At 48.0% G+C, this 27,169-nt stretch overlaps 1 protein-coding gene across 1 annotated transcript; it reads right to left on the bottom strand.

The window, feature by feature from the left end:
* Window positions 1-3,208: 3,208 nt before the first annotated feature.
* cgna (cingulin a) lies at window positions 3,209-26,298 on the bottom strand. The gene is made up of 21 exons (XM_066721528.1): window positions 26,093-26,298; window positions 17,390-18,632; window positions 16,946-17,049; window positions 16,632-16,701; window positions 16,403-16,492; window positions 16,120-16,238; window positions 15,879-16,011; window positions 15,554-15,766; window positions 15,198-15,346; window positions 14,827-14,968; window positions 14,532-14,744; window positions 14,208-14,375; window positions 13,827-14,084; window positions 13,439-13,609; window positions 13,183-13,344; window positions 12,853-12,942; window positions 12,693-12,776; window positions 12,409-12,527; window positions 12,162-12,270; window positions 11,799-11,962; window positions 3,209-5,087 (listed from the first exon to the last, which is right to left on the bottom strand). Exons 2-21 carry the CDS (start codon window positions 18,617-18,619, stop codon window positions 4,955-4,957), a joined length of 3,921 nt encoding a protein of 1,306 aa, XP_066577625.1. The 5' UTR covers window positions 18,620-18,632; window positions 26,093-26,298; the 3' UTR covers window positions 3,209-4,954.
* Window positions 26,299-27,169: the final 871 nt, after the last annotated feature.

Here is a 27,169-nt window from a genome sequence, read left to right as displayed (position 1 = left end):
TGGCATTCCTGCCGTATTAGGTAATTGCTTCTCACCCAGAGGGAGAGAGAGAGAGAGAGAGAGAAAATAATAATAACAACAATAATAACCGTGCAGGAGAAAAGTACTCTGCATGTTTTCTCATTCAAACTAATAATAGCAATATGATAATAATAAACCGGACAGGTATAGTGGCAGGTGTGCAGATGACTCAGTCGCCGAAACTTCAATTCAAATATTGACTCGCAGATACAGATATGCGAATTCAAAAAGCTTTTTTTGAATTTTATTGTGATAGAGAGTGAGCAAGAAAGGGGTGGGGGACACACTGGGGAAGTACGTTGCAGACATCTGCCACTCTCTGCATAAAGAAGCATGTCATTACCATTCCTCTGTTACAGTTTCAAAGCTACAGGGTGGCCAACACGCAGTAATTTCATCACAGGCATGCCTGTGTTTAGCATAGTTTATACTACTGTACTGCAATGGTTATGATTCAAAACACACAGGTTTCGTTTGGTCTGTGCAGTAGGTTACATATCAGAATGCTGCGAATTATTAACATAAGGAAAACTAAATGTTATGGTGTGTATTTTCAATTAGTTTTTTGCTTGTTTTGTGTGTGTGTAATACACAAATTTCCTCTTTTTGGGATGCCTAGTTTATATATTTTTATATCCCCCTTGGCCTATATTACATTGCCCGACTGCAATCTGGATTTGCTCTCATCCCGCTCCACCCCGGCGAAGCATTCGAGCCTGGACTGGAAGACGGTATAGGCGGCTACCTGCCGCTACCCCCCTCCCAGTATCGCAGGACTTCATATTAGTTTATGATTAGTTTGAATATGAAAACATACAAAACACGGTTCTCGTGTCGTGTTATTATAGATTATTAGTATTATAAAGATGAGGCTGCAATGTTGTACCTTGCCTCTGTCCCCAGTCACACTGCTCTGACTGACACTCACTCAGTCTGCGTGGGACTGATGCAGAATTGTTATCATCTGCATGTAATGAGTATTATTATTATTATTATTATTATTATTATTATTATTATTACAATTCCATTTGTACAACCACTAGGATTCTGTCTCATACATACACAGTAGGTTGCTTGTAGGCCACTTTTTTAAAACTTCATACAAACACACTCACATTGTCTAATAAATGATCGCCTTGTGTGTAATGATACGACCGCAGCTGCTGGTCAACAACCATCATCATCAGCGCTACCATCAGGCCAGTATTGACTCTGTGTGGTGGACGGGGGAGCAGTGACGTCATCGCCGTGACGTGTCCCAGCCACCCCGCATGACCTCACATCCTCCTGACCCTTCGGGCTGCGTGTCGTCAGAGCGAAAGTCGGGATTAGCCAAACCGTGCTTAAAAACGCGGCCCCAGCCCTCGACGGATAAAGCCGCTCAATTTGCTAAATCCTGGTTTTTGCAATGGTTATCTTCCACGCAGTGTTATCGACTGGAGGGGGTCAAGGTACAGGACCTGGCTATACGCCCACATACCAGCCGCTCCCGCTGCGTCTAAATATAGTTATCAGCGCGGCCCCGACCCACCTGGCTGCAACCTGCGCCTGCGCCAGCGGTGGTGTTAAAAGGCGGGGGGGGGGGAGCATTCTGAGCCTCTTCTGGGCGGCTCTGTAAGATTCCACAGCACGGTCTCACATTCCACTGCGCAGAATCACGGCGCTATAAACGTCAATAACGATTCCGTGGAATAATAATGACAATGGGTAATTATTACTCTATTGTAACTATTTGTCTCGCAACAGAAGCTGGCAGCACGACAGATCTTCGTGCTTAGCATTCCGCAGCAGACAAGCCTCTCCTGGGACAAAGGGGCGTGTCTGCTCATGTTTTATTATTTTAACACCAATTATATACATGGTTTAATAAACGGCGCCCCTATATACTCACCAAGTCGTCTGACACGACCCCCATCTACCCATCTCCCACTATAGCACTGTATCGGTTGGCGTTCCGTCGCAGTGGAGCTTTGGGGTTTGAGTGAAAAGTATTGCTTAACTGTCCGTCAACAAAAGTGACTGCAGAGACAGTGGAGGGTTAATGTAGACTGCACTGTCTCTCTGCAGGACCAGGGCTGGAGACCCTGCTGGACTGTAGGTTGGGTTGAATGCCTCTGGAACAGGTTGCATTTCTATTGGCTTTGCTGCCCTATTTTGCAATACATCCTCTTCGGAAAAAAAGTTTCAAAATAATCTAGCACCTGACATTCCACACCTTCCCACCAAAAAACCCACGCCAAGATCACACACTCACACCAAAAGAGTGCAAAAGAGTCAAACGCATGGTATTAGGTGTAGGCCAGATTAAACCAACACAGGACAATATTATTATTATTTGTTATATATTTCTTAATAGACACCCATGTCCAGGGCAACTTACAAAATAGACATGGCAAATCAAGTGGCTTCAGTGCTGGCGTCAGCTTTACAGCATCTCACTTCACTCGATGCCCCTCTAAAGTCTAGGACCTTTTCCCCTTTCCTGCTGGCCACCAATAATCCATAGTTTATATGGATTCCAGTCTGTAATTAATTAACACAGGTTAATAATAATAAAAAAAAAATACTATTGTATATAATTAATATATTAAGACTGGCAATACAACTGAGTACTTGTTTTGTTTGTCTATCTTTGTTTATGAAATGCTATATCTCCCATGCCTTATCAGGTACAGGTTACACAATAAAAACCATTAATTTTTTTTTTTTTTTTCTTGGCAGACGCCCTTATCCAGGATGACTTGCAACATACAAAACCATAAGAATAATGAATCAATCCTGACGGAGTAGGACAGCAGTGTGTTTAATAAAGAACACAGTCACAATGAGCAGAAGATAAGAACAGTGACCGCAGGTGCTACAGTGTAACAGTGCAGAGCTGTGCATCCTGGGACACACTGCGTCTCAAGGCCATTGTAGGACAGAACAGGGGGAACAGGACGGCCAGCGCACAGAGGACAAAAGCTTGTGTCCCACTGAGAACAGTAGCAGATCAAACCATACAAAGGGAGGGGAGGTGCAGGAGAATAGAATCATGAGGAACAAATTAAAATGAAACAAAACAAAGAGCAGGAAGCAGTCCAGTCTGTGTGAGGAACAAAGGACGATTCATCCAGGGTGCAGTGGGGGAGGGAGAGGGTGAGGAGACAGACCTGCAATTCCCGTGGCAAAAGGACGTACAGCGTGCTCAGCTTTTCCCAAATAATATTTATTGGAGACAACAAAATATATGTGCACATGTAAATACAAATTCACAGTGATTCAGTTGTACAAATCTGCCCCCCCACCTCAAAATGATCATATCAGCCCGTACAAGAATCAAGATCACACAGCTAAGAGGTATTCCTTCAGTTTCCAAGTACAAAATAAAAAATTCTTGCCCCTCAATTTAATTTCACTCTGATCTTCCCATTAAAAACAAAAAAAAGCCCCAAAACATTAAAACGACACACAGTGTATTTAAATAAACTGTCCTCATTTACAACTTTTGATTGACATTTGATTAGAGAGACTAACTTCAAGAGAGCCTTGCGCTTCCATCTGTCAATCAAAAAGGTACAGCATAGACAATAGTATCTCTCTCGGCCTGTGGACTGGGTGTGGTTTCGTGCAGGTCTCTGCTGCAGACGGTCTGCAACTGATGTTACGGCCTCTGTCCATAAATATTTTACATACAAGACAAGGAACTGAATTTAATCATTATTAAATACTAAATTAAAGAGAGAAATAAGATTGCAGATTATAAAATATGTATATAAAAATACAAAAGTAAAATATATCCCAGTGAGGAACAGCAGTTGATTAATTCTGGCTAACTGCAGACAGGTAAGAAGTTCTCTTCTTCGGAGAAAATGCAACATAGCAGTAGTTTTAGTAAAGAAAACAACCAAAAAAAATATTAATAAGGCATATCAGTGAGATTTCATTATTTACAATTTATCCCAATGCAGTGTTCCAGCTGAACTTTCACCTTTGACCCCTTACCACAAGGGATTAAGGGTACAGCACAGTTCCACTCATTGTAATCAGTGTTTTGTTTTGAGGAGTTGGCCAATAATAATTGTATTGCTCTATACTGTACTGGTACTGTATTATATACACTGATCAGCGGTCTTGTGTGACTTTGTTTGTCCCCATGCTTTGGTGGACAGTGTTCTGTGCAGCGCAGGGCAACAGAGGATCCGTGTCTCCAGGAACAAAGCTGGAGGACCTGCTGTACTGGGTCTCTCCAGTAAACCGTGAGTGTAGTGAGCTGTGTGTATGTAGTGCATAGAGGGAGAATGGTATTTCAAACATGCTCATGGGAACTATAGAATAGGTGTATGGTGCTTAAAAACAAACTATAATATCATCACTGTGATGGTATCAAAACCACATGCTGATTTCGGGCAATGCGCTGTGCTTTCATAATCAGGCTGGGAAGAGCATGTGGTGGAGTAGGAAAGTGGGACAGTGTGTCAGATTGGAACAGGTGCAGACAGCAATGTAACAGTGCGTGTGAGAGAACGTGTGAACTAAACATTATACATAACCAGATTGACAGGGAATGGGTGCAGGCAGCATTCGAACCTAAAACCCCGCTCATAATACCCCCACCAGAAAACCTTTTAAAAAGACCACATGCCACACGGAGTTGAGCTGAGAGTTTGCGCAGCTGGTCTTTTTCATTGGTGACAATTCCAGATGGTCCAGAAAATGTCTAAATGGATTTTTAGTCAGGACAAGGCAATATAAGTGTAGAGGACAGGAGAGGAGCGGGGGGGTGGGGAAGACAAGACAGACAGAGTGAGTAAGAGAGCTCAACAGAAGAGAGGGAAGGGGATTGTGAAAGCAAGATGGTGGGATGGAGATAACATGAGCAAGAGAGGGAATGACATGTAGGGAGAGAAAGAGCTGGAGGGAGAGGACGGAGAGAGAGGCAGGGGCGTGGGGTCTAGCAGGAGCTGGTCTGCAGGTTGCTCTCCGTCAGAATGGAGGTGATGGCGGTGGGGTCGTAGCTCCCCTCCTCCTCATCCGAGCTCAGCGCTGTGGAATCCAGGGCCGCCCGCTGGGACTGGGACTTCCGCCTGGAGAGAGAGAGAAAGACAATGTGGTATAGAGCCAGAGTGCTATAGAGTCAGTGCTGTACCACATCTTCTCCAGCAGGGGGAGAGAGTGAGAGAGGGACTTCCCAATAACAGAAGCAGTGCTTAATACCATAGGTGTGCACCTCTGACACACACACCCTCATAGATAAACATGTCCACCCATCAAATCCATTTGAATTATTGTCTGGCAATACACCCCACTATAACTGGCTCTGTTGGAATAAAACAGCTGTCTCCTACAATGGGTTTCTGGATAATTACGATAATGTTGCGCTATACAAGTGTATTGGTGTAGTCCAACACAATAGAAAATGTAATCATGTTCCACTAGAACCCTTTGAAATGAAAATGAAAAACAATATTGTAACATTTTGGAAATTTTCAGGCCATGGCGGGGACTCGAACCTGGACCTACCGCACCGCACCGCACCGCACCACACCATTTAACATTGCTTAATGTGCATTAACATAACTATTCACTTTCGAGGGTTTTGTATGTTTACAGATGGCATTTCCTATGCTACCAATAAAATAATACATCAAAAACTCCTGAAGTGTTTTTGTATCCAACCATTTTTCATTTTCATTTCAAATCTTTTAATGAAGGAGCCGCACATGTTGCGGGTGTGACAGCTGTATTTAGTCAGAAATCTCTGGGGTTCTAGTGGAACATGATTACATTTATTACTAATTTTATTTATTAGCAAATCCCCTTATCCAGGGAGACTTAAGAGCATTATAAAAGTGCAGTAGTATAGAATTACAGATCAAAGCATAGTACAGATTACAAGTTCAAAATTGAATAAGTATCAGAGAAATATACAGTTAATACTTAAGTCATAATTGCAGACAAGATGCAAAGTCCTAGTTAATAGCTCAGGGGAAGGGACATAGGGGCAACCAATATAAACAACATGCATACTAACAATGTAGAAGTAAGTTGTACCATGAAGTGCAGTTTAATAGGAGAGCGGAGCCTCACAGGGGAAGTTACAGGTACAGTCTGAATAGGTGCGTCTTGAGTAATTGCTAGAAGGAGGTCAGGGACTCTGCTGTCCTGATTTCAGTGGGAAGGTTGTTCCACCAGGATTCCTTAGAATCTTACAAAGCGGTGTATGGGGTAAAGTCTATGACATCATTAAGTCAATGCACACAGAAAACATGTGCGGTGTGAAAATTGGGGACCAAAGAACAGAGTTCTTCAGTCAGGGGCGGGAAGTGAGACAGGGCTGCAGTCTGAGCCCAACGCTGTTCAACATTTACATCAACGAGTTGGCCACAGTGTTGGTGCAGTCTGCTGCCTCTGGTCTCACTCTCCACGATAAAAATATCATGTTCCTCCTCTACTTGGATGACATGGTGCTGCTATCGCCCACAGAACAGGGGTGTCAGCAGAGCCTGTCGCTGCTTGGCATGGACAGTCAATCTGGACAAGACCAGAGTTATGGTATTCCAGAAAAAAGCCAGATCTCAGGGTAACAGATACCGCTTTACCCTGGGCAACAACCCCCTGGAGCACAGCAAACTACAGCTACCTGGAAACTTCAACCTGGCTGTAAGTGCATTGATAATCAAAACACACAGGGCTTTCTATGCAATACAGAATTGGCTATACAAAATTAAACCACCACTAAGAATTTTGGGTCTACATCTTTTCATCACGCACACTTCATCACAGGGTACATTTAATCAACAATTTGGATATTCATCAGCAATTTGCATATTCAGTTACAAACTACATACAAGTCTATTTTGTTATTTTTTATTTTTCGAATATTCTTTAATGACTTACGATTCAAAAACAGGCTTGTCAAATGTAAGGCAGTTGAAGTCTGCTTTTCAACTATTTAATTTCACCCACGCTTAGCTTGACTGTTTTTCAACACTCTCATTTGTCCCCTTTTATTATCGATTAAGGCATCACTCAGTCGGCTTGTTTGCATGGGTACGTTCAAGTCGCGCAGACTTTCTGCAGTCTGTGTGAGGGAAGCCATTTACATGACCTAATATTCCAGGAATACATATTGGGAGAAATACTTGCATATGAAACAGCTTGAATACATAATGTGCAGTACACCAGGTAAATATTTGTAGTTTGTGGTCACTCAAGTTTTTTTTGTTGTACATGTTGCATTTATTTTTATTTCTTGTTATTTTGTATGTATTTATTATTAAATAATAACAATAAGGCGAGAGAGATGGGGAGGAGGGAATAATAATAATATTATTATTGTTGTTAAAAATAGGGCTATGTGCAATAATTGTGCTAATCGCATTTTATGAAAGGAAATACATCATTTTACTTTTTACTTTATATAACGTGAAGCCCTTTGAAATGGATCCACCTGTCTATTGCAGAAAATGCGCTTTTCAACAGGGCTGTTTGTGTAGTAAACTGGCGGTGTCTTTTCTGCGTGTGCCCGGGGGCAGCTGGCTGAAGGGGATTCAGTATTGATGCTGAAGCCAACAGCAGTCTAAACGCTAACACCAGCAAGCCTGTCGCCTTCCCTACACTGATACAAAATATTGAATTCAAAAGGACAGTTAGAAACTTGCTGAGTTTGATCAGAGGACGAGCTACATCTGTGATTCTTCAATTGTTTATCAAAATGTGCGCATATAGGATCCATAAACAAGAACAAAAAAACGAATAAAATTAACTTTTAGCAATAAACTGTATAAACTGGTGTATGAATCAGTATGCACATATCTTAGGAGACGTATACAATTAAAAAACAAATGACCAGTTTTAAAAATAGCATAAAACGAAAGCTCTTTGAAATGGCTCCTCTTACAGCTACGTTTCAATGCATTAAATTGGCTTTTCAACACTACAGTGCCTTACACTAGTATAAAATAACTAGCATCATGATCAAACAGGTCAAGGCATTGATCCAGAGACACGGGTTTGCAACGAGATCAACACTGAATTCCAAATGAAAGTTAGAAACTTGCTGAGCTGATCAAGACACGATATCAACAACTTTCACAATGACTAAAGTTATTACAAAGGCCAGATTGTCGGCTATATTATATTCAGTAGGCTATACAGTGAGGGAAAAAAGTATTTGATCCCCTGCTGATTTTGTACGTTTGCCCACTGACAAAGAAATGATCAGTCTATAATGTTAATGGTAGGTGTATTTTAACAGTGAGAGACAGAATAACAACAAAAAAATCCAGAAAAACGCATTTCAAAAAAGTTATAAATTGATTTGCATGTTAATGAGGGAAATAAGTATTGGACCCCTTCGACTTAGTACTTGGTGGCAAAACCCTTGTTGGCAATCACAGAGGTTTCTTGTAGTTGGCTAACAGGTTTGCACACATCTCAGGAGGGATTTTGTCCCACTCCTCTTCGCAGATCCTCTCCAAGTCATTAAGGTTTCGAGGCTGACGTTTGGCAACTCGAACCTTCAGCTCCCTCCACAGATTTTCTATGGGATTAAGGTCTGGAGACTGGCTAGGCCACTCCAGGACCTTAATGTGCTTCTTCTTGAGCCACTCCTTTGTTGCCTTGGCTGTGTGTTTTGGGTCATTGTCATGCTGGAATACCCATCCATGACCCATTTTCAATGCCCTGGCTGAGGGAAGGAGGTTCTCACCCAAGATTTTACGGTACATGGCCCCGTCCATTGTCCCTTTGATGCGGTGCAGTTGTCCTGTCCCCTTAGCAGAAAAACACCCCCAAGCATAATGTTTCCATCTCCATGTTTGACGGTGAGGATGGTGTTCTTGGGGTCATAGGCAGCATTCATCCTCCTCCAAACACGGCGAGTTGAGTTGATGCCAAAGAGCTCCATTTCGGTCTCATCTGACCACAACACTTTCACCCAGTTCTCCTCTGAATCATTCAGATATTCATTGGCAAACTTCAGACGGGCCCGTACATGTGCTTTCTTGAGCAGGGGGACCTTGCGGGCGTTGCAGGATTTCAGTCCCTCACGGCGTAGTGTGTTACCAATTGTTTTCTTGGGGACTCCCGTGTAGTTCTGGGCTATTTCCTCACCGTTCTCATGATCATTGAAACTCCACGAGGTGAGATCTTGCATGGAGCCCCAGACCGAGGGAGACTGACAGTTATTTTGTGTTTCTTCCATTTGCGAATAATCGCACCAACTGTTGTCACCTTCTCACCAAGCTGCTTGGCGATGGTCTTGTAGCCCATTCCAGCCTTGTGTAGGTCTACAATCTTGTCCCTGACATCCTGGGACAGCTCTTTGGTCTTGGCCATGGTGGAGAGTTTGGAATTTGATTGATTGATTGCTTCTGTGGACTGGTGTCTTTTATACAGGTAACGAACGGAGATTAATCTCCACTCGTTACCTGTATAAAAGACACAACTGGGAGACAGAAATCTTGCTGATTGATAAGGGGATCAAATACTTATTTCCCTTATTAACATGCAAATCAATTTATAACTTTTTGAAATGCGTTTTTATGGACTGATCATTTCTTTGTCAGTGGGCAAACGTACAAAATCAGCAGGGGATCAAATACTTTTTTCCCCCCCTCACTGTACACTCTAAGAAGTAAAGGTTCTAATAAGAACCTTTTAGGGTTCCCGGGGTTGATACTGTGGAGGAACCCTTAAAAAGGTTCTAATTAGAACCTTTTTACCAAAGTTCCTTGCAATCATGGATCCTTAAAAAAACTTAAATGTAACTGAAATCAACCACGATCATGATGAAAAAGGGTTCTTAAATGATCCCTTGTGTTCATGACTAACCTTGTGGTTCTTAAACGAACCCTTTAATGAAAAAAAAACTCACGCCAAAGGTTCTAAATAGAAGTGCTGAAGAACCTTTTAGAGTGTAGCCTACCGGATAAACTGCATGTCTGTATGGCAGTTTTTTATTTTGAAGTGTTTACAGCTGAAATGCAATATATTCTTACTTTAACTGAAGGGAACCTGTGTGGGGTGGTTTCAGTACTGTTAAATACTCTATGTTCCTTACATACAACATCTTTGCGCCAAAATAAAAAGAAGAAAAGACGGGATCAGAAGAATTTGGCTAAAATATTTTGACAGCATAATAAAGCCAATTGTTCTCTATGGCAGTGAAGTCTGGGGCCCCCTTTTGAAACCCAATTAAAAAAAAGTGGGAAAAAAGCCCATAGAAATTCTCCACCTCGAAATTTGTAAACACCTCCTGTAGGTTCACAGGAGTGCAGCCAAAAGCGCCTGCAGGGCCGAACTGGGCCGGTTTCCAGTCCTTCACTCCTTATAGAAACAAGCTCTAAACTACTGGGTCCACCTGCAGCAAGTTGACCCTCAATCCTACCACCACACAACCCTCACAAGAGAATCCTCTCAGAAATATGGTACTGAAGCTCAGCCAACTGAGACAGATTAACACCAGTGAGCTTCAGAACACCATCAACAAAAACACAAACAATGAAACAAATTAATCTAAATCTGGAAGACAATTTTAAACTACACAGGCAAAAAAAAAATACAATGCTATCTGGCCCTAAAGAAAATTTCCACTGGCAGAATATCTGGTCAAGGTAAAAAAAACACAGACAGATCCTGACCATGTAGCATCTGGCCGGCACAAAAAATCCTGGATGGAAAAGAGGCTGGGCTGTGGTCCAGGAGAGGTAGAAACAGAGATGCACTTCCTGTTATCCTGCCCTAAATACAAAGATATACGAGAACTATACACCGATCAACCATAACATTATGACCACCTGCCTAATATTGTGTAGGTCCCCCTTTTGCCACCAAAACAGCCCTGACCCGTCGAGGCATGGACTCCACTAGACCTCTGAAGGTGTGCTGTGGTATCTGGCATCAAGACGTTAGCAGCAGATCCTTTAAGTCCTGTATGTTGCGAGGTGGGGCCTCCATGTTTGTCCAGCACATCCCACAGATGCTCGATTGGATTGAGAGCTGGGGAATTTGGAGGCCAAGTCAACACCTTGAACTCGCGATTCATCAGACCAGGCCACCTTCTTCCATTGCTCCGTGGTGCAGTTCTGATGCTCACATGCCCATTGCCGCTTTCGGCAGTGGACAGGGGTCAGCATGGGCACTCTGACTGGTCTGCGGCTACACAGCCCCATACGCATCAAACTGCAATGCAATGTGTGTTCTGACACCTTTCTATCAGAACCAGCATGAACTTTTTCAGCAATCTGAGCTACAGTAGCTCGTCTATGGGATCGGACTACATGGGCCTGCCCATGACCCTGTCACCAGTTCACCGCTTTTCCTTCCTTGGACCACTTTTGATAGGTACTAACCACTGCAGACCAGGAACACCCAACAAGAGCTGCAGTTTTGGAGATGCTCTGACCCAGTCGTCTTGCCATCACAATTTGGCCCGTGTCAAAGTCGCTCATATTCTTAAGTTTGCCCATTTTTCCTGCTTCTAACACATCAACTTTGAGGACAAAATGTACACTTACTGCCTAATATATCCCACCCACTCACAGGTGCCATGATAATGAGATTATCAGTGTTATTCACCTGTCAGTGGTCATAATGTTATGGCTGATCGTTGATCCCACTATTTGAAAGCAGCATAGCAGATTGTAACCTCCTCGCAAACCACAACAAAATCCACAACGCACTGAAAGAGGAGGAACAGACTCCTCAGAGACAGTGTGCTATAGAGACAGTGCTGTACCAGATCTTCTCCAGCACAGTAAGAAAGAGAGAGTGCCATAGAGACAGTGCTGTACCAGATCTCCTTTTCCAGGACACTGATCTTGCTCTCCAGCTGCTCCCGCAGCTCCTGCTGCTCCTCCAGCTCCCTCAGGGCCTTCCTGCGCGCCCCCTCCAGCCGCTCCACCTCCCCCTCACCCTCGTCCACCTGCCTCTTCAGGGCCTTGATCTTCAGAGAAAGCTGGACAGCAGGAGGGGTGGGAGAAGAGTCAGGGTGTCAGTGTATTAGCAGGTGAGTGTTGGGGCACCAGTGTGTTGACAGGTGAGTGTCAGAGTATCGGTATGTTATTGTGTTAGCAGGCAAATGTCGGGGCATCAGTGTGTTAATGTTTAAGCAAGGGAGTGTTGGGGCGTCAGGCCATAAGGGGGTCACGGTGTACCTGGTCTTTCTGGTCATTGAAGTGCTGCCTCTCCTCGTCCAGCTGAATGGTCAGCTCCTTCACCTTCCGCTCTGTCCGCCGCAGACTGGACTGCAGGGACGCCTTCTCCCTACACACACGCATGCACACAGACAGAGACCATTATTAGTCTTGGTAAGCGTAAACTTTTAATCAATAAGGACACAGTGTGGGTGGGGTTGGGTGGGGTTGGGTGGGGTAGGGTGGGGTGGGGGGAGGCAGTACTGACCTCTCCTCGCTCTGCAGCCGGTCCTCCAGCTCCTGGATGCGGCTCTCTAGCTGACCCAGGCTGGCAGCCGGCCTCTGCTGCCCCTCCAGGGCTGACAGCCTACCTCGCAGCTCCTTCATCTGGCAGACAGAGACACAGACAGACAGACGTTAGTAAAGGCAGGGAGACTGGCGGAGAGACAGACAGACATAGAAGTCAATACAGACAGAGAATAAAGGTGTGTGTTGGTGTGAGAGTGAGGGGGGTGGTTGTTGTGATGATGTACAGTGTTGTGTGCTGCTCACCTGTCGCTCCATGGCGTTCTTATCCAGCTCCAGGTCCTGCTTGGATGACCTTTCTTGCATCAGCTCTGAGCGCAGCTGGTCAATCTGACAGAGAGAGAGTGGGGTCAGGACAGGACACGATCAGGTCGGTGGGTAATGGTCAGTGTGTTGTGGTCAGTACCTGGTCTCGACTGCGGCTGATGCGCTCGGTCAGCAGCTCTGCGCTGGTCCGTTCCTCGTCCAGCTCCAACTCCAAGCGCTTCACCTTGTCCTGACAGACAGATGACAGACAGACAGGAAGTCAGTGTCCCGAGATTCCTGCTCTGTGACCCCTGACCCCAGCCCTTGCCCTCTCAGCCTTCACCCTTACCTCATGATCCCAGTGACCTTGCCCTTTCACCTATAACCTACAACTAATACTCACCTTCTCTCTGACCCTTGACGTCTCAACTCGAACACCCTCCCCACACCTAGCACCCTCTCACTTCCAACCCCAAGACCCCAGTCTCACCTCCAGGGCCCTGACCTCTCGGGAGCGGTCAGTGTGGGAGGTCTTCTTGGCCTCCAGCTCGCCCTCAAGGTGCTTCAGGCGGTTGGTCAGCAGTTCCTTGTCCAGCGCAGCACTGTCCCTCTCCTCTATTGCCACCTGCAGCTCCTTCTTGAGACGAGACACCTGGACAGAGAGAGGGACAGAGACTGTCAGACGCGGACTACAATACAGCTAGCGACAGAGACACACACAGACAGAAACCAGCACAAACACACACCTCGTCCTGCAGGGCATGCTGCGTGGCCTGCACTCTCTCCAACTCTCCCAGCCTATCCTTGCTGCTGCGCTGGGCCTCCTGCAGCTCCCGCCGGGACTTCTCCCGGAACTCGTCCAACTGGGACTGCAGCGCCACCACCGACCCGCTCGACTCAGCCGTCATCTGGTCCATCTGCGCAGGGGCACACAGAACCACTGCCGTCAGTGTCCCTCACAGGATGACACCATCTGCTTGTCTCTTCTGGCTTTCTTTCACCCTCTACCCATCTCCCTCTAACCCACTTTCTCCCATTCTCCGCCTCGTTCTTATACCTTACGTCCCTCTCAACCCCCCATCCCTCTCTCCTGTCTCTCGCTGCAGTTTCCTGCTCATCCCTCCCTCCTCTCACCTCCTTGTTGAGTTTGTCCAGTGCTCTGTCCAGCAGCCTCTTCTGCTCCTCCAGGTTGCTCTTGCCCCTGCGCAACTGCTCCCTCTGCTGGCTCTCCTCCTGTAGCCGCTGGGCCAGCTGCTCTCTCTCTTGGCCCAGTCTGGCCACCCCACGCTGGGCCTCTTCCAGTCGGGCGCCCAGGGACCGCTTCTCTGTCTCCAAGGCCTCCGATACCTCCATCGCCTGCTCCAGAGAGGCTTGTAGCCTTGCCCGCTCCGCCTGGACACACCCCCCCCGAGAAAGGATTCCATGTCAGTGTTTGTTGTTACCATTTACAGTCAGTCAGTGTCCAGCCTCCACCAGTGAGTCGGTCAGTGTCCACGCCCTGGTCAGTCCCTGTACCTCCAGCCTGCTGTTCTTGTCGGCCAGTCTCTCCAGCTGTTCCTCCAGCTGCTGGGCGTGGTCCCTGTGCTCGGCCACCTGGCGCTCCAGATGCCCCACCCTGTCCCGCAGAGACTCCGCCTCCTCCCGCACCCCCCGCAGCTCCACCCCTTCCACATGCACTGCCGCCTGGGGAGATGGGGGGGTGAACATGTAATGCAGATTAATAGTCTGACAGATGGAGAGAGAGATGAAGGGAGCAAGACAGACAGAGAGAAACAGACAGAGAAAGAGATATGATGCATGCACAGGAGGACAGATTTCAGCCACTATGACAAACGGCACCTGCTTGGTCTGTTCCAGTGACCTCATCAGGTCCTCCCTCTCCCTGTGGTGTTTGTCCCGCAGATTGTCAATCTCCTTCTCATGCTCCGTCACCTGCTGGAGAGTGTTTTTCCTGATGGACGTCAGCTCTGTTCCCTTCCTGGCAAGCTCCGCTTCCTGCTTCTCCAGCTGTGACTGGGCCTCCAGGAGGCTGTCGCGGCAACGCTGCAGCTCCTGAAAAAAGGACCAGTGTCAGTCAGTATGTGTGTGTGTGTGTGTGTGTGTGGTCAGTCGGTCTGTGTGCGTGGGTCAGTACCTGTGTCAGTCTGTCTGTGTGTGCAGGGTCGGGTGTAGTGCTGTGCAGCTGCTCCAGTTGTCCTTTCATGCTGGCCAGTCTGTCCTGCAGCTCCTGCATCTCTTCCTCAAACTCCTCCTTCTCCAGGCGGGCCTGCAGCAGCCTGAGAGCACAAGGACACTCACACACTGCAACACAGTTACACCTGCAACATATTGCACTGACAGACAGCAATGGCAGCTGAAGGACAACAGAGAGGAGAAAGAGAAAGAGAAGAAGCAACAGATGAAAGCAGCAGAAGCAAAAGATGGAGGAGAAATAATGGGGAAAGGATGGGGGGACGGGGGAGATGAGGGAGAAGGAGGGGGGGGGAGAGGGCTGTCAAGGCTCACTCTTGCTTGGTGCTGCGCAGCTCCTCCTTGGCCCGGTCGAACTGCTCCCTCCAGTGGGCGATCTCATCACTGCTCTCGTCCAGCTGCTTCTGCAGGGAGCGCACTGCCGTGTTCACCCGCTGCCTCTCCACCTCTACAGACTGCTGGGACTAAGAGTGAGAGAGTTTTAGAGAAGGAGAACGATCCCCTCCTCTGTATGCCCCCAAATTTCCATCTTTTACCCACTCTAACCCCCTGCAGTCCTGAATCACCCCCCCTGTCCCCCTGTGACCCCCTCTAAACTCCCCATGGCCACCTATGACCCACTGGCCCCCTGGGACCCTCCCCATGCGCCCTGCCCCCGGCCTGGCCCATACCCGAGAGACCTCCTCCATGTTGCTGCGCAGGCGGTCCATGTCCGCCTGGTACTGCTGCCGCAGCGTGTCCATCTCGCGATCGTGGCCGGATACCTCCTCCTTCAGTGCTCCCTTCAGGGCGGTCAGCTCGCGCTCCCGCTGCCTCAGGGCCTCCTCCTGCCTCTGCCTCAGCAGCCCCGCCTCTGCCAGCTCCGCCCGCAGGGTCATCAGCTCCTGCACAGCCAGAGGGAAGGGGGTTTGTCCATCTCACTGACTGACAAATTGACACACTGGCAGGCTATGACCGATTGTGCACGTCTGTCTTCCGGTCTGTGTCTGTCCATACCGTCTGCAGGGTGTCCCTCTCGGTTGAGGAGTCGCTCTCTCTGCGCAGCTCCTCCTGCAGGCCGGCCAGCTGGTCCTCCAGGTCTCGAACCCGAGACTCCGCCGCCTCGCGGTCCATGCGCAGCTGGGTCAGCCTGGCGGGGCGGGGCAGAGCACAGTCAGCCCTGCTACTCCACACTCTCTCCCTTCTTTCCCCACCTACAGTCTCTACCCCCCTACCCCATCCCCTATCCCTGCCTTACTCAGTGTGGGTCTGGTGCAGCTCGTTCTTCTTCCGGTCCAGCTGCTCCTGGAGCTGCAAGTTCTCATCCAGACAATCCTCCAGCTCTGCCTTCAGGGCGGGGTCTCCACTCTGCTGCTTCTGTTAACAAACACAGATGCCAGAGAGACAGATAGGAATCAGACTGCAGTACATCACAGAGACACAGGAGATGGAGGGGGAGAGAGGGGGGATTGGAGGAGAGGGAGGCAGGGAGAGACAGAGGGGCAGGGAGGTAAGTGTTAAAGATCATGACCCCAGCTGACCTTCCTCTCCTGGGTGAGGCTGTGCTGGAGCTCCTGCACCTTCCTCTCCAGCTCCTCCGCTGAGTGAAGCTCTGCCTGTGAGAAACCACTCTGCACCCCAGGACGCACACAGAGAGACAGAGACAGGCACTTATATTAGTATTTACAGCATTAATAATCTTTAAAAATATACTTCTACCATACTTCTGTACTACCGCTCATCAGATTGACAGACAGAGTTAGTTCTGACCTTTAAGCCCTGGATCTTCTCAAAGACAAGACTGGTTTTCCGCCTGATGGCCAGCTCACTCTCACTGCTCCTGATACACAGTAACATAGAGAGTAACACACCAATCTGCTGCAGTCAGGAAGCACAAAGAGTCTTCTCCAACTCACATCCTTAATAATTTTCTTCACTTCATGCAAGAGGAGGGCTCCGGGTTAATCTGCATTTAATTTTTTTTATCATGGACTTATTTCTGAGAATTTCTGAAACCTCTACAGCTGGCTCCAGTCTGGGCCCTATACTATATTGCACTCGGTGTGCTAGAGGCAGACACTCACCCCTCCCTCAGGATGTTGTAGATGGTCAGCTTGCTCCGGTCCTCCTCGCTCGTACCATCTGACCTCTGACCCTGGTCTCTCAGCAGGTCGGGCGTCACCTTTGTCTGAGCGAATCGGGGAAGAGAGAAGAGACGAGGTTTAAGGGTGACAGGGGTGGGCGAACAGTGGTTGCTCCGTCACAGCCCGGATTTCACTGTTCCAGAAAAGGGGTGGCATCCCTGGTGAGAGGGACAGCAGCTCAACAAACCCTGGGGTCAAAGAATCTATAACATCAGTTATTCTGTTCTGTCCAGACTGATTGGATGGGCACTCACCTCCTGTTCACACTGTGCTCACGATATCTAACAGTACCTTTCATGTTTATTGCCTCCTGCCCTGCCTCCGCCACACAATCTTCCCTCTTTCAAAAGCCCCCCCTTCCCTCTTCCCTATCCCTCCCCTCACCGGTGCATCTGCCTGAACCTTGGCCGTCGTCTCCTTGAGAACAGTCCTCTCTGTGGACCACTCGCGGGCTGGGGCTGGGGTGGGGGCGGGGGCAGAGGCTAAAGGCGAGGAGTAGGAGGTGGTGGTGGTGGTGGACCCGAAGGCCGCTACTTTGGCGACTGAGCCAGAGTTCCGCCTCAAGCTGGCTGCATTATAGGGGGAGGAGAGGGAAGGGGAGGAGGTCGTGGTGGGGGCAGCAGGGGGGGGGCGGCTGACCGAAGAGTACGAAGAGGAGGTGGAAGAAGGGGAGCCTGTGACCCTGCCCCCTGCCCTGGTGTCCATCTGTCTGTCCTCTGCTGATGCTGTCCCCGGACCTAGGTGCCCGTCCACACTCCGAGAGCGCCTCCTCTCCTCCGAGGACAGCCTGCCCCTCGAACCTGGGCGCCCCCTGACCTGCCCGCCACCCCCACCCCCATCGAATTTACTGATCAGCCGGTCGATGGGGGCCAACGACCCTCGGTCCACGGTGTGGGCAGGGGCCTCCTCAGGCAGGCTGACAGGGGGCGGGGGGGCGGGGAAGGAGTCCAGGGATCCGTTGTGGTGCTGCTGCAGCTGCTTCCGCCTCCCCCAGGTGCTGTTGTCCACCCGGCCCCCCCCGTTGCTGTATCCACTTGGGGTGGTGCAGGACTCTGGGGGGGTGTCCACTTTGGGCACGACTCTGTCCCTCTCCCAGTCTCTCCTGCCACCTCCCCCTCCATCCAGTGCCCCGTAGCTCCCTGACCGCCCATCTCCAGGAGGGCGATGTGGGGTGTCTGGCCCCACTGCCTCACTGGGGAAATCACTGTCTCTGTCCAGGATGGAGCCCTGGGAGTGGGCCCTGCGGAGGCCAGGCTGAGACCCAGAGGTGATGTCTGCATAGGGGTTATCGGGGAGCCCCTGGGTGCTGTGGTTACGGGGGAGGCTGCCATAGAATGGGGGGTTAGCAAGGGGTGGGCGGGTAACCCCCATTTTCTCCTGCGATCCCCCTTTCTCTCCCTCCTTCAGGACCACGTAAGGATGCCCTGCGATGCCCTGCACCCGGACTGCCACCCCATATGAGGAGGAGGAGGAGGAGGAGGGCGGGACACCTCCTCCTCCGGCCCCACGCCGCCCCCCACCCCCACCACTCTCATTCAGGTCATTGATGAAGCGGATCTGGACCCCGTAGTCCAGAGGCCCCCTGCGGTCCCCCGACTCTGTCCCACTGTGCATCGCTGAGAGGAGACTGCAGAGAGAGGAGAGATGGGATGGGGAGGGGAGAGGGAGAGTGGTGGACAGAGGAAACAAAGGAAAAACAAACATAAATAATCAAATTCTGAGAATCAAGAGACAGACAGGGGTACTGGGGCCCATAGTGTGTGTGTACATGTCCATAACTGAATTACTACAATTTGTAATGATTTCAAACGTTTCTTGTTTAAACTGTCAGGACGACTAAGGGCCGGCTAAGGCTAAGGGTCTGCTAATAAAGAAATAACTGCAATACCAGATGACAGATCCCAAACAAGAAGACACAGGCAACATCACAGTCTGTGTCCATCACCCCCGGCCCCCAGCCACAGCCAACCCCCGAGGTCACCTCCATTGCAGGATCAACAATGCAAATCTGATACGCAACACAGTCACACAGAAAGGCATGTGCTCACTCCGATATGCACCGTCACACACACACAGACGCATATAGAGACACACAATTACACACAAACAGTTACCAACACACATATGCCGACTGTACACAGGGTCACAGACACACACAGTCACAAACGCATACTGATGCACTGTCACCAACACACAGACAGTCAAACTACTAAAATCACACAGAGAGACAGACACACTCTGAACCTCTCCTGGAGTACAGGTTCATATTTCCCAGAATTGAAGCATGGGTCCCCTCACTGTGTCCTCTCATGAACTTGAGAAGGAGGGGGCTATTGTGTGACTCACTACTATGACCTTACCCCCCCCCACATCATCTCATCATTTTCCTTTCAAAGTCACAACACAGAAGACAAACCTGATACCAGTAGGAGGGGGAGAGGCAGAAAATCCATAATATAATTATTCAAACAATGCTGATAAAGTGGTACAATGATTGTAAGTGGTTCATTAATGAGATGCGCACAGCGTGGGGGGGGGGCAGTCCCCCAGCTGCAGACCTGAATTCTCAGCATTGCTGGGCTGATTTTCTGCTTCATGTCCTCACAATGGGACTTCAGCTGAGGCACGGAGTACAGACGCACACAGCACAGCTACACACAAGGCAGTGCTAAACATACACATGAACACACTGAGTTGTTACACACACAGCCCCACTACAAACACAGAGCAGCACAGGCAGAAACTCACCGCACATAGACACACTAACACACACATAGAGCATACAATGAGAGCACAGCATACAGACACAGACACACAAACAGCCAGTTCCCCTCTCTGAACCGTGTACACTGACACAGCCTCCGAGTTGATGCCCCACATTGCCCCCCCCACTATGACAGTGACACTAGCTCACCCTGACCCCCACTGTGACACTAGCCCACCCTGCCACAGCCCTGTGTGGGAGAGGAGGAGGAGGAGGAGAGAGGATAGACACACTGTGCAGGACAGTGTAGCACTCTTATCAGCCTAGAGACTGAGCACAGACACAGGACAGACTGTGTAGGGATAGAGAACAATGGGGAGGTTGGAAAAGGAGATGGGGAAGAACACAGGGGAAAAGAAGAAAGAAAAATGAGGGAGGGATAGGAGAGGGAGGAGGCGTGTTCATTTCTATGTGTACTCAGAAGGGTCTCTCCAATCTATCAGCCTGCTCCCCAACCCTCACTGACATTGAACGACACAGCAACTGGTCTGAAGGGATCCAGCCCAATCTGCCCCTGTTCCTGTCTGGCAGGAACCACTATTCTTACTGGTAACACTGGCCCAGGACAGACTAGGGCAGTCAGCAGAGAGTACACCCAAGCCTCTGGCTGCCTCATATTAGGCCCCAAAAGCAGCCTGGGCCGCAACCTCAGCCCACGCCCCCAGAAGTCCAGCCAGGCCTTACGATTCCACACTTGTCTCAGCTGAGACGGTAGAAGAGCAACCCCTACCTGAACTCCAAGCTGAATCCCGGCATGATCAAAACACAACCCTCCTTTGGTGGCTACATTTACTTGCATTAGGCACATTTACACAGCCGTTACTGATCCAGATCAAACGCATCAGTAGCATTTGATGCCGGCAGTGTGGTCACTAGACCGGCTCAAGTTTCAGCATGCACTGCAGAGAAATGACGTTGTTTGTTTTGAAGGCAGACAAACATCCTTCGCATCAGTGGAGCTAAGATAACACTTCCCTACTATCCATTTTATAAATAAAATAGTTAATTGTAAAATTGTTTTCTGGTTTATTTGGTTTTACTTGTTAGAATAATTCTTAATGAGAAAAAAGGTTGTACAAAGGTGTTGTAAATTAGTAATTTATTAATTGTTTGGATTTATGTGCTAGTGTGCATGTGAAGATCACTGGGGCTGCTGTCAGCTGATCCTGATCAAATGCACAGATTAATCTGATCCAGATTAGAAATGACAGTGTAAAAGCACCTATTCATGCTCCCTAAACAAACCTTACACCACAACCCTAATTTCATATCAATGAAAAATACAACCTGAATGAAACTTTCAGACTATTCTGGAATCATCTGCATGCTTTAAATAAAACTGTATTGCACAAACTCTCAGTTCCGATTTTGCTTTTTCTGTCGTTTAGACATCCAAGTCTTCAGATAGCACAGACAGTCACTGGTAAGCTGATACTGAAACGGAAGGGAGGGTTAAGGGTGGGTCTGTGGCCCAGATTTACACATTGTTGAGTGTAGGGGGGGGCTGTGTTGGGGCAGGTTAATGACTAACCCAGTCTACAGCAAAGTCCACTCTGATACACAAACAGATAAATCACAATGCTAACAGAGGGTTTGAGAGAGAGCAAGAGAAAGAGAGAGTGTGTGTGTGTATGTATGAGAGAGAACACCACAAACTACCCATACCTGGGCCTGACTATCAGTGTCAGGGAGCTTTAACCTGGCAGTGAATCTGCCAAGAGAAAAAGCATCCCAAGCTTTCCCCCCCCCCCCCCCAATTAAAAAAGGCTATCCAAAATGTATATCCAAATTAGAATTTGGCTTAAAATATTTGACAGTGTAATCCAACCAATTATGTTATATGGAAGTGAGATACGGGGTCCAGTCAGTCAACTGCATTACACCAAATTGGAAAAACACCCGGCACAAACCATACACATTCAATTCTGCAGAAATATTGTACAGATTATATACAATGCAAAACAACAAACAATGCATGTAGGACTGAATTAGGCTGTTTTCCTACTGCTATTCAAAACCCCCCAAAAAAGAGCACTAAAAGTCTGGTCCTATCTGAGAAATAGCAACCCAAATTCACTCCATCACAAGGCCCTCTTAACCCAAGAGTCCCCTCAGCCATCTGGTGCTGAAGCTCACCTCACCTCACTAATCTCAGTTTATAATGACCCGCTCCGAACCAGCAATGCTCATACAGAGCCAATCAGAGCTAACCAAATTATGACAAATTGAATACTCTTATTTGGAATATTGGAAAGACTAAACTAAAACCCAAAACCAACTTGACTGCTGAAATCACACCCCAGCAGAATCCCTCTTCGAGTCAGAGATACAAAGCAGCAGCAGATCCTGAACCAGTACAGGCTCAGTGACCACAGCCTGGCCAATGAAATAGGCCGACCTGGCTGCCAACAGGCACGGCGCTGTGGTCACTGTGAGACAGGAGAGGTGGAGACAGATGCATATTCTCCTGCACTGCAACAAATTCTCTCCCCCATTTCCCCCAATTAACAGAGAATTTCTGAGAGGACACACAGCCCTGCTAATGGCAAAATATGTAACGGCCTGCCAAAGCCTGAAGAACCCAAAATGAGCGCTCAGCACAGCATTAGGCAGGCAGACCTTCAGCTGATTCATTTTTTTTTTTCTTGCCTCTCTCGAAACATAAGTTTATTTACATACAACAAGTAAGAGCGGATAACTTTTTAATTACAAATTAAGCCATGGTAACAAGGATTAATCCAAACATGTGCATGTTGCAACACAGCTTTTGAACTGGGGAAGCTTGTGAGGTCATTGACCTCAGCTCAGGTAGTGCAGTGGAACCACGCACCAGGCCAGATCGGTTTGGTTCCGGCTTCATTCAGGGAAGGGTCAGATGTGCCAGAGGAAAGAGGCATCACTCAGCCAATGCTCATTCGGAACAGCACGCTGCATGCGCACACACCCACACACACATTTGGTTGAGTGCGAGAGTGCGTGGTTACGTGTGAGATTGTGTGTGCTAGCCTGATCCAGGGACCGTGGCCAGGCAGCAGCCACTGTGCACACTGAGGAATGTGAACAGACCAGCCTTCCCCTGGTTTCACTGCGCATTCCACAGCCTGTGACAAGAAAGCACTGCACCCACGTCCCTTGCTCCCTCCCTCTCTCTCTCTCTCTCTCCCTTCAAGTCTCTGTCCATCTATTCTTCATAGACACGCTCTCTCTCCATATTTCATATTCTTATAATCTGTCTCTCTTATTAGTTTCACTCAATTTCACCTCCTCTATCTTTCATAGTCTCTCTCTCCTCCCACCCCCATTAGGCTAATCTCCAGGAAACGGAAGAGAAACTTGATAGTCCCAGCAGTCCCTGTGTTCTGCACTGTTCACCTGATCGTGCACTGCATTGTACCACACTAAACCACACTGCAAGTCACACACACACTGACCTGCTCGGACTCACACTACATAACGTGACATCACACTGGCTTGTCCACACTCAGAAATGTGTAGTGTACCTGTTATGTAGATAGATAGAGAGGTAGAGAAGTAGAAAGATTGAGAGATGGAGTGCATGAGAAATATTTATAGATGCATTTCTGTCAAGCAGACAGAAATAGACAGGTATCAGACCGGTACCATAGGTAGTTGCAGGTACTCTGCTGCCCCTCCACCCAACTTCCAACTCATTTAAATAGTATTCGCTGTTCCAGAGCTTGTGCACTTTGCCAAGGGAACGCAAACCTCAAGCTTACAGAAAATTTAAAAATCCCATCCTTGACACTTGGCTCAGTATCTACACTACAGACTGGGCTGCAACGGGCCGGCATGAAAGAGTATGTGCATACAGTATGTTACCAGACAGGGCCTGAGTATTTCCTTATGCTTAACTCTGTAGACTGAAAGTTTAATTTTAGGGGACAAAAATCTAAATGTTCATCATGCACTGACAGAACTGAGTAACGATAATTTTAATTTCAACCCTAAGGAAGTGGAGCGAAACCAGGGTGCCATCAGTGAACATAACCTATCCTTTGAATAACACATTCACAATGTGTTAAGGTCTTCCGTGCTCCAGCTTAGAAACCATTGCTAAATTAAGAAAATTCCTCTCATTGCATGATACTGAGAAAGTGATACACATGTTTGTTACATTATGTGTAATTACTGCAATGCCATTCTGTCAGGTAGCACGAATAGAGCTATTTCTGCACTTTCAGTTAGTTAAAAATGCTGCAGCAAGAATCTTAACTAAAACAAAAAAAACATGAACATCACTCCAGTATTATCTTCTCTTCACCAGCTCCCTGTGCAATACAGGATAGACTAAAAAGCACTAAAGGGACTAGCACCCTCCTACTTAAAATATCTTATCAAATACAGTCCAGGTCGGCCATTGTGATCCCAGGAAGCAGGTTACTTAGTGGTCCCTAAAATACACAAGAAAACTGAAGTTGGCAGAGCTAGTTATAGGGCCCCGAAACTGAGGAATGATCTTCCAGCCTATGTAAGAGATGCTCCCTCAGTCTTAACCTTTAAATCACGGCTAAAGATTCATCTTTTCAGTCTCGGTTTTTCAAATCCTTATAACCTACAGTGCCGCTGGTGTGCCATGGACATGCCATGTACAATGCATTCTGTCACCTCCTGCATCTCTCTATTAGTAGCTGAGCACAATTCTCTCTCTTTATGCCTTCCAGACATAGAAGCCCCTGTGAGGGGCTGATGAGGCACCTTGACCCCCACCCTGATGAGTCATTGCTACCCAAGGGCCATTGATGTTCAACCCCCCTGATGAAGGCCGTCGAGGGGCCCCCACCAGAGGGAAGAAGCACTGTTTAAGACATTTCAGATCTCCTTTCTGCTGTAACATAGAATTATACCGCCTGGGAGGGAGGCAACCATTAAGTCTAGGCCTTAAGTCGAGGACCCCCATTGATTTATTTTCTTGTATAACAATCTGCCACTCATACGAGTTTTTGTTTTTCCTCCATGCCTAATTATTTATTTTGGTTTATTACATTTTAGCACATTTTATTAATTCTTTATACTTTGTTAATTCCGTAAAGCTCTCTGTGGCTGCCCTGCAAAAGGTGCTATACAACTATTGTTTTTGTATTGATTACTGGTATTGCGTGGATAAATATGTAAGCTATACTTGGTCTCGATTTTATTGACATGTGCATGTCGAAAATTGTTTTGATTGTAACTACACTGTCACTGGGAAAAGCAACTGCCAAATACAGGCGCGATTGTGTCACCTGCCCAACTAGAGTATCGCTAATTTGACGTTTGCGCCCCCGCAACCCACCCAGTGTGGAGAGACACAGGCGGTCACTGGACAGACACCCTTCGGCACTAGGCAGTCAGTTCGCGCATGCCCTCACTGCGCCGCAGTGCTGGCAGTGCCAGTCAGAGCCCGAGTTTATATAACTGCCCCACCATAGCACCACCTCGACACGAAACGGAAAATAAGTTCGCATTTTCTGTTTGATACTGTATTCCCAAAAATAAAATCTGAAAAGGCACATAATCCCAGAAAAGCAGAGCATAGTATTGTATAGTACACCGATAAAGTACTCTGTGTATAATAGATTCACAGGCTGTATAAAACTGTATAACGTGCGCGTCCGTTTGTAGACACAGTGTCAGATTCATGTGGCTCAGGGTCAGCGCACACACTGACACACTAATGCCTAATGGGATCTGTGGGATCTGTGTAATCCCGCAGATCTGCACAGATCTGCACAAAACCGCGCAGAGCTGCGGGAGTCTGCGCTCTAAATCGCGACAGAGGCACTGGCCGGACTGCAGTCTGCCTGTTGCGCAACAGCGAAACCAAGCGTTTCGGTATCATCGAGATTGTGCCGGAGCGCGTCAGCGGTGCGTCCCGGCCCAGTCATCTCACATACCATCTCCCCATAGCTGAATAATATATACACACGTGTGTATATACATATTTCAATCAACAAAATCAAATAAATAAACGCTGTTTCAAAATAACTATCTTGAAGGGGGTGTCATACAAGAGAAGACCCCAGACTGTCGAGATGCACTAACTGCGCCTCCCGGCGATGGAGGGGGTCCCACGGCAGCGGGTCGTGTGGCCGGCCGCAGGCTGAGCGGGGGAGGCCGGACAGTCCCCACAGGTACACTCGCCACACATGCACCTGCGTGGGAACAGTCAGTGGCGCCGGGGCTCCTCCAGCGGAGCGGCACAGAGGACGGAAAGCACACCCGCAAACGACACACATCCCGCAAACGACACACATCCCGCAGAGCCGCCGCGCAACACACATAACGATATGGCAAAGGCGTCCGGCCGGGCGGGGATAACTCACCTACAGACCGCCTGTCTGCCACTTCAGTGTGCGGGTTTGCGTCCCTGCTCCGTCTCCGCCACTCCGGTGATAAAGGTTTGCGACTGTGTCTGGTTGTTGTCGGTTCACTGTTTCGTGGCTTTTTTAAAACAGCGAGCAAAACAAACACTCAAGTCCCGCAAATCAACCTGTTGACCGGCGCTCTGTCCCCGCCGCTCCCAGGCCGCCCCGCCCCGCGCCCTGCGCCGCTGCCATTGGCTGGCCTCCGGACAGGGGGCTGACCCTCCCGGCACAGGTGCGCCGTGTCCATTGGCTAATCCTGTTGTCAATCGGTGGATGGCCGAGATCCGTTTGGCACTGCGGACCGTCCATCACCCTCGGTACTGCTCACGCTTTCATTGTTTGAATTACTTATTAATAATAATGATAATAAAAATTATTATAATAATTATAATAAATTATAGTCATACAACTTGTTCATCTCAAATCACGGTGGCTCCACATCGCACATGTATTTTAACTGTATTTAATTTCCCTGTATGATTAAAACATTGAATTGTGTTTCAGTGCTCAGTGGTTTCTGAGATCTAGTCTCAGTCATGGCACTTGTCCTTTGCCCTGAGTCAGGTGTTGACACAGTCCTCTGTTGAAACGCCAGTCAACTCTGCCAAAGATACGGGCGAATCAAATAATGACAATAAACATTCCAGCCCTGAGTGAGTGTGTGTGTGTGTGTGTGTGTGTGTGTGTGTGTGAAAGAGAGAGAGAGAGAGAGAGAGAGAGAGAGAGAGAGAGAGAGAGAGAGAGAGAGAGAGAGAGTGTTATCTGTGTGTTTATGTGCAATTCAGTGGCGTGTAGTGACGTAACACAGACCCCAGTTAAAGGTGTTAAATAGTTAGCGGGTATGCTATACGCGCCAAGGAGGTTTCTCCCCTACGACAAACTGTAATGTGCTGTGCCGTGGTATAAACAAAGTTAAGTGTAGTGTGGTGTGTGCTGTTATACTGTAGTACAGAACAGCGTGAATCAGTAGTTTATTAGTGTAATTAGTATATTACAGTGCAGCACACTGTATTGTAGTACAACACTGTAGGCTAT

This window comes from Amia ocellicauda, chromosome 14 (genome assembly GCF_036373705.1).
Source record: "Amia ocellicauda isolate fAmiCal2 chromosome 14, fAmiCal2.hap1, whole genome shotgun sequence".
Lineage (NCBI taxonomy): Eukaryota > Metazoa > Chordata > Actinopteri > Amiiformes > Amiidae > Amia > Amia ocellicauda.
This window is presented reverse-complemented; position numbering and strand designations above follow the sequence as displayed.